At 43.8% G+C, this 13,876-nt stretch overlaps 1 protein-coding gene across 3 annotated transcripts in view; it reads left to right on the plus strand.

Moving 5' to 3' along the window:
• LOC115480791 (apoptosis-inducing factor 3-like) overlaps positions 1-13,876 on the plus strand; it is a 125,253-nt gene that overhangs the window by 77,238 nt on the left and 34,139 nt on the right. For all 3 annotated transcript variants that reach the window (XM_030219693.1, XM_030219694.1, XM_030219695.1), the window contains 6 exons: positions 353-439; positions 2,262-2,353; positions 3,318-3,448; positions 5,519-5,634; positions 10,558-10,629; positions 13,058-13,121. In XM_030219693.1, coding sequence (XP_030075553.1) covers positions 353-439; positions 2,262-2,353; positions 3,318-3,448; positions 5,519-5,634; positions 10,558-10,629; positions 13,058-13,121 — 562 coding nt within the window. The remainder of the gene's footprint in view (positions 1-352; positions 440-2,261; positions 2,354-3,317; positions 3,449-5,518; positions 5,635-10,557; positions 10,630-13,057; positions 13,122-13,876) is intronic.

Here is a 13,876-nt window from a genome sequence, read left to right on the forward strand (position 1 = left end):
TTCTTTAGTGCTTTAGTGCATCAGGCCACTATTTACAGCAGAGTCTTCAATGTCGCCTTCTTCACCTAATCACTACATCTCTTCTCAGGAAATCTCATCTACCCCAACTTGACATTTCGTCCTTTAGATTGTAAGCTCTTCTGAGCAGGGACCGTCATTCGTTAATTTGTACAGCACTGCGTAACCCTAGTAGCGCTCTAGAAATGTTAAGTAGTAGTAGTAGTAGTAGTAGTAGCAGTAGTCTCTGGAATGAGGACAGTGGTAGCTGAAAAGATTGTCAGTCCTCCCCCCCCCCCCCCCCCGACCTGTTAGGATGCTTAAGAACATTACTTTATTGCATGTTTTTCTGCAGTCCATGGATTCTCAACCAGACCAGATTGCTCTGCGCTCCAAGGAATTCTTCCATACGTATGATATCGAGGTCCTGATGGACATGCAGGTAAAGTATTGGGGTGTCTTTGGGTGTGCTTACTTATTGATTGGGATTTATTAACCACCTCTATGAAGAGATTCACCCAAGACAATGTACAGCAGGTACAGTTAAAAATAACGCTTACAATTTTGTTAACAGTAGAACAATAGTAAAGATGACCAAATATAAACATAAATACAGTCCATGAGGTAGACTTGGATATGGCAAATTGAAACCTAGTAATAGGACTAACATGAAACAGTTCCAGAAATATATACATTAAACCACACAGTAAAACAATCATAACAGAAATATGATAAATGTCATCACAGTACAAATGATACCATAATAGACAGCAAAAAACAACAACATTCAAATAACAGATATGATAGAGTAATACCAATGAAACACCTAATAAGCACATACTATTTATGTATTTTTTGCTCACACCTTTTCACTAGTAGCTCAAGGTGAGTTACATTTGGGTACACTGGGTATTTTTGTCTGTCCCTGGAGGACTCACATTCTAAGTTTGTACCTGAGACAATGGAGGGTTAAGTGACTTGCCCAAGATCACAAGGAGCAGCATTGGGGTTTGAACTGGCTACTTTTGGATGTCAAGACTGGTGCTCTAACCGCTAGGCTACTCCTCCACTCAAGCATTCAAATAACATAGATGTAATACAATGCCAGCATAATACCAGTGAAACACCTGATCGACATCAGAACAACCAAATTCTGTTCCTACAATGTAATAAAACATCTTACCATGTAGCTAAGGGGGTAAATGCAGTTGAGATATACAGATGGGGACAAGATGTGTAGTACAAAATCATTGGTCTAAATAGATGGATGGCTAAACTGAAGAAAAATTGAATGTACAGTTCAAGGAGATATGAGGAACAGGTCTAAGTTACCGGGTGTGTAGCCAGCTAGTCTAGGTGTGGAGGGAGTGGATAGTCAGTCATCATGTGTGTTAAAGGCTTGGGAGAAGAGCCAGGCTTTCACCTGCTTCCTGAAGTAGAGGTAGTCTCGAGTTAGACGTAGCCCCTCTGGGAGTGAGTTCCAGAGCGTGGGGGCTACTCCAGAGAAGGCTCACTGGCAGCTATCACATCGTACAGTTTCTTTTGACGAAGGTACAGATAGTGATGATCCTTGAGAGGATCTTAAAGGTGTGTAAAGGGCTATCTTGTTCTTTAAGTACTCCAGCTCATTTTTCCTGAGGACCTTGAAAATTTAGGCCTGTAAGTTACTGGTAGCCAGTGTAACTTTCGTAGGAAAGGTGTGATGTGGCCACACTGCTTGCAGCCTTCTATCCGTTGAGCTGCAGTATTCTGAATTAGTTGGAGCTAGTGCAAAGTCTCTTTGTTTTGACCAGTGTACAGGGCATTACAGTAGTCCAGTTGTTATGTTATCATGACATGGACCACTGGGGTCAGACTCATCTTTTCCGTATGTAGAGAGAGATTTTGTAGTTGCTGCAGGCGATAGAATGTTAAAGGTTGTTTGAATTTGCAGGATCAAAGTCAGTGATGAGTTTAGCAGCTTCCCAAGATTCCTGACCTGTGATTTCAGGGGAAGTTTCTACTTCCCAATTAGTATTTTGAAGCCAGTTATCTGTCCACTTTTGTTAGGAACCCACAGAATCTCTGTTTTGCTTGGGTTCAATTCTACCGTGGAATATGTTGACAGAAGATGTTCTGTGCCTTATTTCACCTGTCTTTAAGACTCCGTTACACTGTTCCTAAAAGCGTGTTCAAGTGCTCGAATTAAGAATCCATCGATGTTTTCAGAAGAAGATTTTTCAGTAATTAATTGCAGATGGTTCACGCTGAAAATCTTCTTTCAGGTTGTATCTGTGGATGCCAAGAGTAAGGTGGCTGTCTTCAAAGATGGATTCAAGATGGAGTATAACAAACTGCTGATAGCCACTGGGAACACGTAAGTTACACACGCAGACCAGCGCAGGCCAGTATTGGGTTATCATTGCATGCTCAGTGCCCCTGCTATCCCCATCCCCGGGTCACATCCTCAGGACACAACCCAGCCACTCAGGTGTCAGGATACCCACAATGAAAACTCGTGAGAGAGATTTGCATACAATGGAGGCAATATTCATTGTGGATATCTTAAAAAACAGACTGGCTTGGTGTGTCCCGAGGACTGGGTTGAGAACCCCCACGTTACAGGACAACGTATCCTAGTGCAGGGGTAGGCAACTCTGGTCCTCGAGAGCTGCAGGCAGGTCAGGTTTTCAGGATATCCACAATGAATATGCAGGAGATAGATTTGCAAGCACTGCCTCCATGGTATGCAAATCTATCTCCTGCATATTCATTGTGGATATCCTGAAAACCTGACCTGCCTGCGGCTCTCGAGGACCGGAGTTGCCTACCCCTGGCCTAGTGCAACCTTTGAGTCAGGGAATCAGTTCCGGCCAAATGCTGCATTTGTTCCATGATTCAAGTCAGACACAGAGGAGACGAGAACAAAGACAGAGGCTCTGAAATGTATGATGTGGAAGTATTTACAGAATAATGCATAGTGTATTTTCAGCAGTTATACATTCATACACACCATTATTCTGATCCAGTGGTTCCCAAACCTGTCCAGGTTTTCAGAATATCCACAATGAATATTCATGAGACAGATTTGCGTGCACTTCCTCCACTGCATGCGTATCTCTCTCATGAATGTTCATTGTGGGTATCCTGAAAGTTTGACGGGCTAGGGATCCATTGTTCTGATCATTACATGCGTATTCAATGTAAAAGGTTACTGCCTACTTTATAAAGTTATCCCCTGAATGTTTTGCCAGTCTTCTTGCGCTGTTTGAGGCGTTATTAATTGTCAGAGCTTCAGTTAGGTAAATGAGGTGCATTAAACTTCCTTCTGGCTTTTACAGACCCAAGACCCTGGCATGTAAAGGGAAAGAAATTGACAATGTCTTCACCCTGCGAACACCGGAAGATGCCAACTGGGCAGTCAGACTAGCCAGCGGCAAGAATGCTGTCATTGTGGGCGCTTCCTTTCTTGGTGAGCTGCGCTGCCCTCTATAATGACACTACCAGATTCAGGCACAGCATACACTATCCTGCCCTCACAATGCAGGTGCAGGGCTCCCCCGGAGGACGTGGCCAGATATAGCAACAGTGTATTCGGCAATCCAAAAAAGCAAATAGGATTATTTGGACAAAATGGAAAATATCGCAAGGCCTCTCTCAATGCAAGTTCCTTGAGTATTGTGTGCACTTCGGGTCATCCCATCTCAAGAAATTGATAGTACAATGTGACCAAAATGAACCATGTGAGGAAAAGCTAAACAGGTTGATGAAGAGAAGGCTGAGAGGAGCTAGGATAGAGGGCTAAGAAATCAAGAGCAGGAAGGAACAGGTGAAAAGTGAATGGCAGGTGCAGATTTAAAACAGAGTCGAGAAAATACTTTTTCACTCAACTCTCAATCAAGCTGTGAAATTTGTTGCCAGAGGATGTGGTCAAGGCATAGAGGCATAGCTGGGTTTAAAGGGGATTAGGATAAGCGGATAAGTCCATAGATGTGTTTAAAGATAAGAGGAGAAGTCCATGGCTGGGTTTAAAGGGGATTTGGATAAACAGATGATATCCATAAATGGGTTTAAAGGGGATCAGGATAAGTGGATAAGTCTATGGCTGAATTTAAAGGGGATCAAGATAAACACATAAGTCCATGGTTGGGTTTAAAATGGATAAATCCATAGATGGATTTAAAGACAAGCAGAGAAGTCCATGAATGAGTTTAAAGATAAGTGGAGAAGTCCATGGCTGGATTTAATGAGGATTAGGATATGTGGATAGTTCATAGTTGGGTTTAAAGAGATTCAGATAAGCAGACAAGTCCACAGATGGATTTAAAGATAAGCGGAGAAGTCCATGGCTGGGTTAAATGGGGACCTGGATAAGCAGATAAGTCTGTAGCTGGGTTTAAAGGGATTTAGATAAGCGGAAAGTCTATAAATGGGTTTAAAGGGGATCAAGATAAGCGGATAAATCCATAGCTGGGTTTAAATGGATTTGGATAAGAGAATAAATCCATGGCTGAGTTTGAAGGGGATTTGAATAAGTGGTTAAGTCTGTAGGGAATTTTTGTCCAGGTAGGCTTGGGAAAGCCATCACTTATCCTGGGGACTGAGCAGCAACATTAACTCTGGGGTTTGCCTTGTAATACTTAGTGACCCATATGGTGGGGCTGGGCTTGATTGAGCTTTGGTCTGATCTAACAAAGCACAACTTAGCTGATGTTCTAGCTTTTCAGCTCCTTCCTTAGATCATTCTGTAGCGTTTCTCAGTATACAACTTTGAAAAAGGAAACAGTAAAGAGTCACGCATTTGATATGTGGTACAGCCAAAGCATTTCACATTTATGATTGTGGACTCACAATCTAAGTTTTTGTACCGGAAGCAATATGGAGTTAAGTGATTTGCATAGGATCACAAGGACTCTCAACATCAAAATAAACAGGATTCAAAACAAAAAATATTCTCCCCTTTTACTAATATTTATACTCTATGGAAAATTAAATGTCATCAGTAATTAATATCATGAATAAATGAATGTGAAGGTGCTCAGACTCTGCAACCCAACTCAGCTAAAAGCCGAACTCTTAAAAGTGTCAGTCATTGCACCAACCAGCCCTAAGAGAATATTATCAATCCACGATCTAAAGCTAAACTTAATGTATGATGTCAGTCTTGATTGTAGAGGGCTGCAATCTTATTTTGCTGAATCAGTTGGAGTCAAACATGTATTTCCAAAGCCAACCTTGGTGAGTAAAGTATAATTCTCAAGATTCTGATCACAAGGAGCTGCATTGGGAATTGAATCCACTTCCTCAGGATCTTAGTTTTGGGGAGTTGAACCCACTTCCTCAGGACCTTAGTCTACTGTATTAACCATTAGGCGGCTCCTCCATGAGAAAGCCCGGGGCTAAACTCAGCTTTTTCCACTCCTTTGGAACTGGTGTCATCTGCATAAGGGCCAGTGGCTGAGTACTGGAGACCGGTTTATCCCCCGAGGCAGACATGGCAACTTTCAGGAACACATGTGTTTGTTTTCTCATCCTTCCCCAGGCATGGAAGTGGCAGCGTACCTGTGTGAGAAAGCCCATTCAGTGTCCGTGGTGGAGCTGGAAGACATTCCCTTCAAGAGGTTCCTAGGGGAAAAGGTTGGGCGAGCAATCATGAAGGTATAAACTGCATCCTGTTTCCATGGAGTGGTTAAAGAAATCCATGTCTGTTGCTTCCAATATATACTTAGTTCATGTGTGTTGCATGTACATAGCTGTGAGTTTTTAAAAGGTAATTATATAAGCTGTTTCTATGGGTATAAAGTGCTTTATCCACAGCCATGAGTATTTATTTATTTAATTTGTGATACCATTTTTCAAGAAGTATATCCAGTGGTGTGCTGGAGCAGGCTCTCACAGGCTCGCAAGAGCCGGTTGTTAAGTTTTTAAGAATTTTGGGAGCCGGTTGTTAAAGTAGGGCCCTCCATGACTACCTTAACAACTGGCTCCCAAAATGTGGGCTTGGGCCCCCTGCTGAATTCACTTTTACTTTGCTGGTGGGGATGCTGAGCCCTGCCAGCCAAGTAAATAGACTACTGCTGCTTCCCACTCCTTGTTTCCAGCTCTGGGCAGCAGGCTGGGACTTCTCCAGCATGTGAGAGAAGTTCCAGCATGCTGCTCAGAGAAAGACGTTGGGAGTGGTGGCAGTCCATTTATTGACTGCCAGCAAAGGTATGCCTAGCATGCCCACACGAAGGGAGGGAGGAGAGAGAGGCAAGAGTTGCTCCCCACCCCCACCCCCACCCCCCCGGCCACCCCTGGCCCTTCCAACTGCAGAGCTGGCTACATCCAGAGAAAGAGCCTGTTGTTAAAAATTTACCAGCACACCCCTGAGTATATCATAAGAACATAAGAGTAGCCATTCTGGGTCAGACCAATGGTCCATCTAGCCCAGTATCCTGTTTTCCAAACAATGGCCAAGCCAGGTCACAAGTACCTGGCAGAAATTCAAATTGTGGCAACACTCCATACTACAAATCCCAGGGCAAGCAGTTGCTACCCATGTCTGCCTCAATTGCAGACTATGGACTTTTCCTTCAGGAATATGTCCAAACCTATTTTTAAATCCAGATACGCTAACCACTGTTACCACCTGCTCCAGCAAAGAGTTCCAGAGCTTAACTATTCGTTGAGTGAAAAAATATTTCCTCCTATTTGTTTTAAAAGTATTTCCATGTAACTTTCTCAGGTGTCCCCCAGTCTTTGTACTTTTGGAACGAGTAAAAAATCAATTCACTTCTACTCGTTCTACACCACTCAGGATTTTGTAGACCTCAATCATATCCCCCTCATCCATCTCTTTTCCAAGCTGAAGAGCCCTGACCTCTTTAGCCTTTCCTCATACGAGAGGAGTTCTATCCCATTTATCACTGTAGTCACTCTTCTTTGAACCTTTTCTAATTCTGCTATATCATTTTTGAGATACGGCGACCAGAACTGAACACAATACTCAAGATGCAATATCAAGGTGGTTTACAATCAGTCCAGGGGGTTAGGACCAAAATATCATAAAATAGATACACACCTACCTCATTAGACCACAATAGGAGTGGAGGAGTGGTTAGGGTGGTGGACTTTGGTCCTGGGGAACTGAGAAACTGAGTTCAATTCCCACTTCAGGCACAGGCAGCTCCTTGTGACTCTGGGCAAGTCACTTAACCCTCCATTCCCACATTGAGCCTGCCATGAGTGGGAAAGTGCAGGGTACAAATGTAGCAAAAAAAAATATATATATAGCCTGCATTTGTTATCAACTGAATTGGCAAATGCCATTACGGTACTATGTAAACCACATTGAGCCTACAAATATGTGGGATACAAATAAAAAAAAAATTATATCACATGTTTTGTAGTTCCTACTACTACTACTACTTCTTAACCATTTCTATAGCGCTACTAAATGTAAGCAGTGCTGTACACTTGACCATGAAGAGACAGTCCCTGCTGAACAGAGCTTACAATCTAATTAGGACAGACAGGACAAATAAGGGATAAGGGTATTACTAAGGTGGGAATGATAAAACATGGGTACTGAACAAGTGAACAGGGGTTAGGAATTTAAAGAAGCAACTTCAAAAAGCTGGGCCTTTAGCCTAGATTTAAAGATGGCCAGAAATGGAGCTTGACGTACCGATTCAGGAAGTCTATTCCAGGCATATGGTGCAGCAGGATAAAAGGAACGGAGTCTGGAGTTGGCAGTGGAGGAGAAGGATACAGATAAGACAGATTTACCGGATGGGTTCCCAGGGAGGAGTGTAGAGAGAGATAAGAGTGGAGAGGTACTGAGGAGCTGCAGAGTGAAGGCACTTGTAAGTCAATAAGAGGAATTTGAACTGTATGCGGAAACAGATAGGGAGCCAAAGAAGTGACGAGGAGAGAGCTAATATGAGCATAACAACACTGGCAAATCCCCAGGTGCTAACTCTGGCCTACCCTCCCTGTCCTGGGGATACCACCCCCTGCTGCTCTTCCTTAAACCTAGCACTTTCAAAATGTGTCATCTCAAGACCAGCACTTCCAAATGCCAGTCTTGCAGTGACATAAAGCAGGAAGTACTAGTCGCACAAGCAAGACTTTGGACATGCTGGGGAGGCCGGCTAAAAGGAAGACTAATGGGGCAATTCGGCACAGACTCCTGCCAGCCTATTCAATTTTCTCTTCTGCTGTTAGGGCATTGAGATCTGATCTCTGCCAGCCATGTGGTGCTGTCTGGCCCGCTCTAGTGGCTGTTTTAATAGCCACACTCTCCAAATTCTGCCCCCTAGGCAACTGTCTGTTCCCCTAGTAGTAAGGCTGGCCATGTCTTGACAGTCACATCAGATAGAGGTGATACCAGGTTCTTGAAATGGGGGAGAAGGTGGAGAGCTAGGCCTAGTCTTCATTGGCTCAAGCTGGCCACAGTGTTATTTGTGGGCCAGACACTCATCTGCTGGCTGGGTCAGATATACCCAGAAACATCCAGATCATTAGGTCAGAGGTCAGCAGTACTTGACCCTTAGTTGGGAAGGCTCTAGACACTTGTATATCAGAGTAGAGAAAACTGGTCTATTAAGGTAATGGCCAAGCTTCCTCTCATTCCCACTAAGCTTGGCCCACATTCTTTTGAAATGACTATCTTTTGTTTTCTGTAATGTCGTCCGTTACCTTTTGTAGTTTGGGATGGTCTTTGTTATGTTATGTTATACAAGTTTTATATTCCTCTATTTTCCTAAAACTGATTCTAAATGGATCACAGCTCAAATCTCCATAATCGAATCAAGTCAATTCTTTTATATCGCTAAAATCCTCTTTCCAGATTTCAGTGTGGTTTACATTCTAGGTGAGACAGAAGCCAATAATGTTAGTGTGAGGTATGAGAACAATTAGAGACCATTGGTGTAATGCATGAGACGAAAAACATTATAGGAAAGGATAATGGATGATACTAGGAGATAGAAGTCAATGGATTGTTCTGAAGCAGACTTTGGGAAGAGAAAGGGAGAAAAACAATAGACCAACATTTAATACAGAGGGAAATAAAATTAAAGCATTCTTCTAAGTTCCTTCTCTAAAAAGATAGTCTTACAAGCCTTACGAAAAGTAAGATATGACTCAATTTGCTGAAAGAGGCAACAAGCTCCAAACTTTTACTGCTTAATACAAATACGATGACTCCAGAATCGATTTACATCGCACACCCTTTGCAGATGGATAATTTAGCTTCCAACACCGTTCTTTTCGTGCTGAACAAAAGGCAGATGAAAAATTCAAATACTTGACTAAAGGCGTAGAACTATCCGCAAATAAAGATTTAAATATAAGACAAGCTCATCTGACCCTGATTCTCTTATCAATAGGAAGGCAATGCAGCATTTGCAAGTAGAGTAGCTCTCTTAAACCTAATCTGGCCAAAGATTAATCGAGCTGCTGTATTTTGCAAAAACTGCAGCTTACCAATCAATGTATTCATCATCCCTCCATATAAAGAAAATAAGGGATTAAAATAGACTGCGCTACACTTTGAAAACTAGAAGGAGATTAGACTGAACATATTGCCCTCAGTTGTCTTAAGTGAGAAGTGGTCTAGTGGTTAGTGCAACAGGCTTTAAGCCAGGCAACCTGGGTTCAATTCCCACAGAAAGGTGGTTTATCAAGTCCCATTTCCCTTTCCCCCTTTCCCTTATGACATCACAATATCACAAGTGAGCCAAGTATCGGGCAATCAAGCCATTGTGACATCACTGATGAGGTTGGCTCTTTTTGGTGGAATGAGGAGGAGTAGCCTAGTGGTTAGTGCATTGGACTTTGATCCTGGGGAACTGGGATTAATTCCCACTGCAGCTCCTTGTGACTCTGGGCAAGTCACTTAACCCTCCATTGCCCCTGGTACAAATAAGTACCTGAATATATGTAAACCGCTTTGAATGTAGTTGCAAAAACCTCAGAAAGGCGGTATATCTAGTCCCATTTCCCTTATGACATCACAATATCAGAAGTGAGCCAAGTATCGGGCAATCAAGCCATTGTGACATCACTGATGAGGTTGGCTCTTATTGGTGGAATGAGTGGAGGAGTGGCCTAGTGGTTAGTGCAGTGGACTTTGATCCTGGGGAACTGGGTTCAGTTGCCACTGCAGCTCCTTGTGACTCTGGGCAAGTCGCTTAACCCTCCATTGCCCCTGGTACAAAATAAGTACCTGAATATATGTAACCCGCTTTGAATGTAGTTGCAAAAACCTCAGAAAGGCAGTGTATCAAGTCCCATTTCCCTTTCCCCCCTTATGTACTTATCAGTGACCAGTAAGAGATCCCGCCTTAACCCACGTGACCAGTAAGGGATCCTGCATGTCACATGTTCGTGCCCCATAGTTGATTACAGGTTAACTATGTGACCTGTATCTTGTAATTTATTACTTTGTAAGAGACATGTCAGTGACCTAACTTCCCTCCTAGAATAAAAGAGTTAACATTGTGAAAACCTAGAGTAATTAATGTTATTAATGTGTTAATTATGTTTAGTAATTAGTTAGTAACATTAATGTGTTTCTTTCTCTCCTGTTTTTAGATGTTTGAGAATCACAGGATAAAGTTTTATATGCAGACGGAAGTGTCTGAGCTCCGAGAACAGGAGGGAAAGGTACAGAAGAAGGACCTCAGCCCATGGAAATATGGAAATGACTGGAATGAGTAAATGTTTTAAGTTAATCAGCAGTGCTTGTACAGGTGCAGGGTCTGAGGCATGTGGGCTGGGATGGCAGTGTGGAGGCCTGTGGTCCAGAGGAGGGATGGAAACTTTCAGAACCTGAGACAGGACATACACAAATGAGTGCAGCTAGTACAGCAGAGGGCAGGGTCTGAACATGAGTGCAAGGTTAAGTGAATGGGGCCGGACTGAGTAAGGTTGGTACGGCATAGGGTAACGTCTGGAGAACATGAACGCACAGTTAAATGAAGAGGGCTGGGCTGGTTCTTTACTGTGGGCCCACAGGCAGAACCAGAAAAATAAAAACCCTTACGTAGATGTAGGTCCAAAACGTATCCACCATGTTTAAAGCCTTGGTACCTTCAGTAAGGTAGCTTTCTCTTCACCTAGGTGACATAGTAACATAGTAACATAGTAGATGACGGCAGAAAAAGACCTGCACGGTCCATCCAGTCTGCCCAACAAGATAAATTCACATGTGCTACTTTTTATGTATACCTTACCTTGATTTGTACCTGTCCTTTTCCGGGCACAGACCGTATAAGTCTGCCCAGCACTATCCCCGCCTCCCAACCACCAGCCCCGCCTCCCACCACCGGTTCTGGCACAGACCGTATAAGTCTGCCCAGCACTATCCCCGCCTCCCAACCACCAGCCCCGCCTCCCACCACCGGTTCTGGCACAGACCGTATAAGTCTGCCCAGCACTATCCCCGCCTCCCAACCACCAGCCCCACCTCCCACCACCGGTTCTGGCACAGACCGTATAAGTCTGCCCAGCACTATCCCCGCCTCCCAACCACCAGCCCCGCCTCCCACCACCAGTTCTGGCACAGACCGTATAAGTCTGCCCAGCACTATCCCCGCCTCCCAACCACCAGTCCCGCCTCCCACCATCGGCTCTGGCACAGACCGTATAAGTCTGCCCAGCACCATCTCCGTCTCCCGCCACCGTCTTTGCCACCCAATCTCGTCTAAGCTCCTTAGGATCCATTCCTTCTGAGCAGAATTCCTTTATGTTTATCCCACGCAAGTTTGAATTCCGTTACCATTTTCATTTCCACCACCTCCCGCGGGAGGGCATTCCAAGCATCCACTACTCTCTCCATGAAAAAATACTTCCTGACATTTTTCTTGAGTCTGCCCCCCTTCAATCTCATTTCATGTCCTCTCGTTCTAACGCCTTCCCATTTCCGGAAAAGGTTCGTTTGCAGATTAATACCTTTCAAATATTTGAACGTCTGTATCATATTACCCCTGTTTCTCCTTTCCTCCAGAGTATACATGTTTAGGTCAACAAGTCTCTCCTCATACGTCTTGTAACGCAAATCCCATACAAGTTTTGCAATTGTACATACAGCTGTTCTGATAGTACAGCACCGAACACTTTATAAGATTCTGTGACCCCTGAGGCAGCGATCTTCACTGAAACACAGCTCTGTTCCTCTCGTTTTGCACCTCCCTTTTGGCTCTTTGTGGATTTGCCATTGTCCTGCCCTACTTTCTTTTCTTTTGGATAAAAGATTGAGCCAGGATTGGGGTAGTGAATCAGTTCAGATATGTTCTGTCTTCATGTTATATACACATTGGCAACTAAGCTCAAAGCGTGATACACAATAAACTAGAAATCACTGCAGCAGAGCTTCTGGGGTAGTGGGTAAGACGTTCATGGTTGCTGCATACAAAGCTGAGCTGTATGGTTGACAGTGGCGCCACCTACAGGAGACCCCATGGAAAGCAGCGGAAGTGTGATGGGAGGCAGGCAGCAATGAGGTGTTAGAAAGGGGAAAATAGTGTTGCATAAAGGACAGAACTGAGTCTAAAATGTATCTCAGGCTTTTCTGGATAGTAACATAATTGATGTGGGAAGAGTTGAGGCCGTTAGTTTGGTCTTGGAGGCCAGAGCAGAGGACTAAGTGAGCCTGTGTCAAGAGACTGCAGTCAAATAATGTTTTCTGTCAGGAGAACAGTTCCTGGACGATCCTCCAACTTATGTTGGGCTCTGACTGTTTTACTGGTCAACGGATTGGCTTCCCCATCATCTATCCATGTTTTACAACTGAGTGTCTGATGTATGCTTGTGTTAAGCAGAGGGTGTACTTGCTTCTTAGCTGGGTGTGTTATACAGATGTGCATTACAGAGAGTCAGTGATAGCATCACAGCTGGAAGAGTCACAAGTCACTGTTGGCGTCACAACTGGGTGTGTTAGACAGGTGTGCATTAGTGTGAGTCACTGCTGGATGGGTCATGCAGATGTGCATTCCAGTGGTGTCACAGCTGGATGGGTCATACAGATGTGCACTGCGGAGAGTTGCTGCTAGCATCACAGCTGGATGTCTCTTGTATTTTTGTTCCCATGTAGCTGAAGGAAGTGGTGCTGAAGAGTGGCAAAGTTCTTCGAGCCGATGTCTGTGTTATCGGAATAGGTAAGTGAAGGGCAGGGCAGCCACGTGGCCCACTACAATCCACAGTACCACAAATGTGATACACAGTGACACAAATAAGGAGCATATAGCAAGCAACACAACAAAGCCACAATCCAGAGTGCCACAAACAGTTACAGAACATGGGCAATGCCTGACTAAGCCACGGTCCAGTGGCACAAATAGGGCAGTGCCAGTTAGACACACAGCAAAGCTACAATCCACGGCATGACAAATGTGACCTACAGTGGCAGTGCCTGGCTAAGCAACACAAAAGTGATGCACAGTGTCATAGGTCCATTCACACAGGGAGGGCAGTGTCTGGTCTCTGGTGGCAAATCTACATGGTAGACGCTACCAAATGACAATCTGCCTATTTGAATAAAAATACTGAAGTGATTTAGACATTTTCCTTTGTTAGTGGCTGTCAGGAAACTGTCCTCCCTTTATACGTTTCTGTTCATTTTTATTCAGCCTTGATATACCACCTTTACTGGCACACAGATCAAGAGGTTTACAATGGCAAATTGTGAAAGAAATTCAGAAAGAAAACTAGAAATTAAATTAAGACAAAAGGCACATGCCTCAGATACAGAGTTCACAGATCAAAAGGCAAAGTTCCATCCCTATGAACGTTCCACCTCTCCAAATCACCTCATCAATACCTTCAGACAACTACCTCCTGAAAAAACTACCTTCCGAAAATGCTACACACAAAAACACAGACTAACCTCTCCGAAAATTCTAGAGACAAATAG

Source organism: Microcaecilia unicolor, chromosome 11 (assembly GCF_901765095.1).
Source record: "Microcaecilia unicolor chromosome 11, aMicUni1.1, whole genome shotgun sequence".
In the NCBI taxonomy this organism is placed as follows: Eukaryota; Metazoa; Chordata; class Amphibia; order Gymnophiona; family Siphonopidae; genus Microcaecilia; species Microcaecilia unicolor.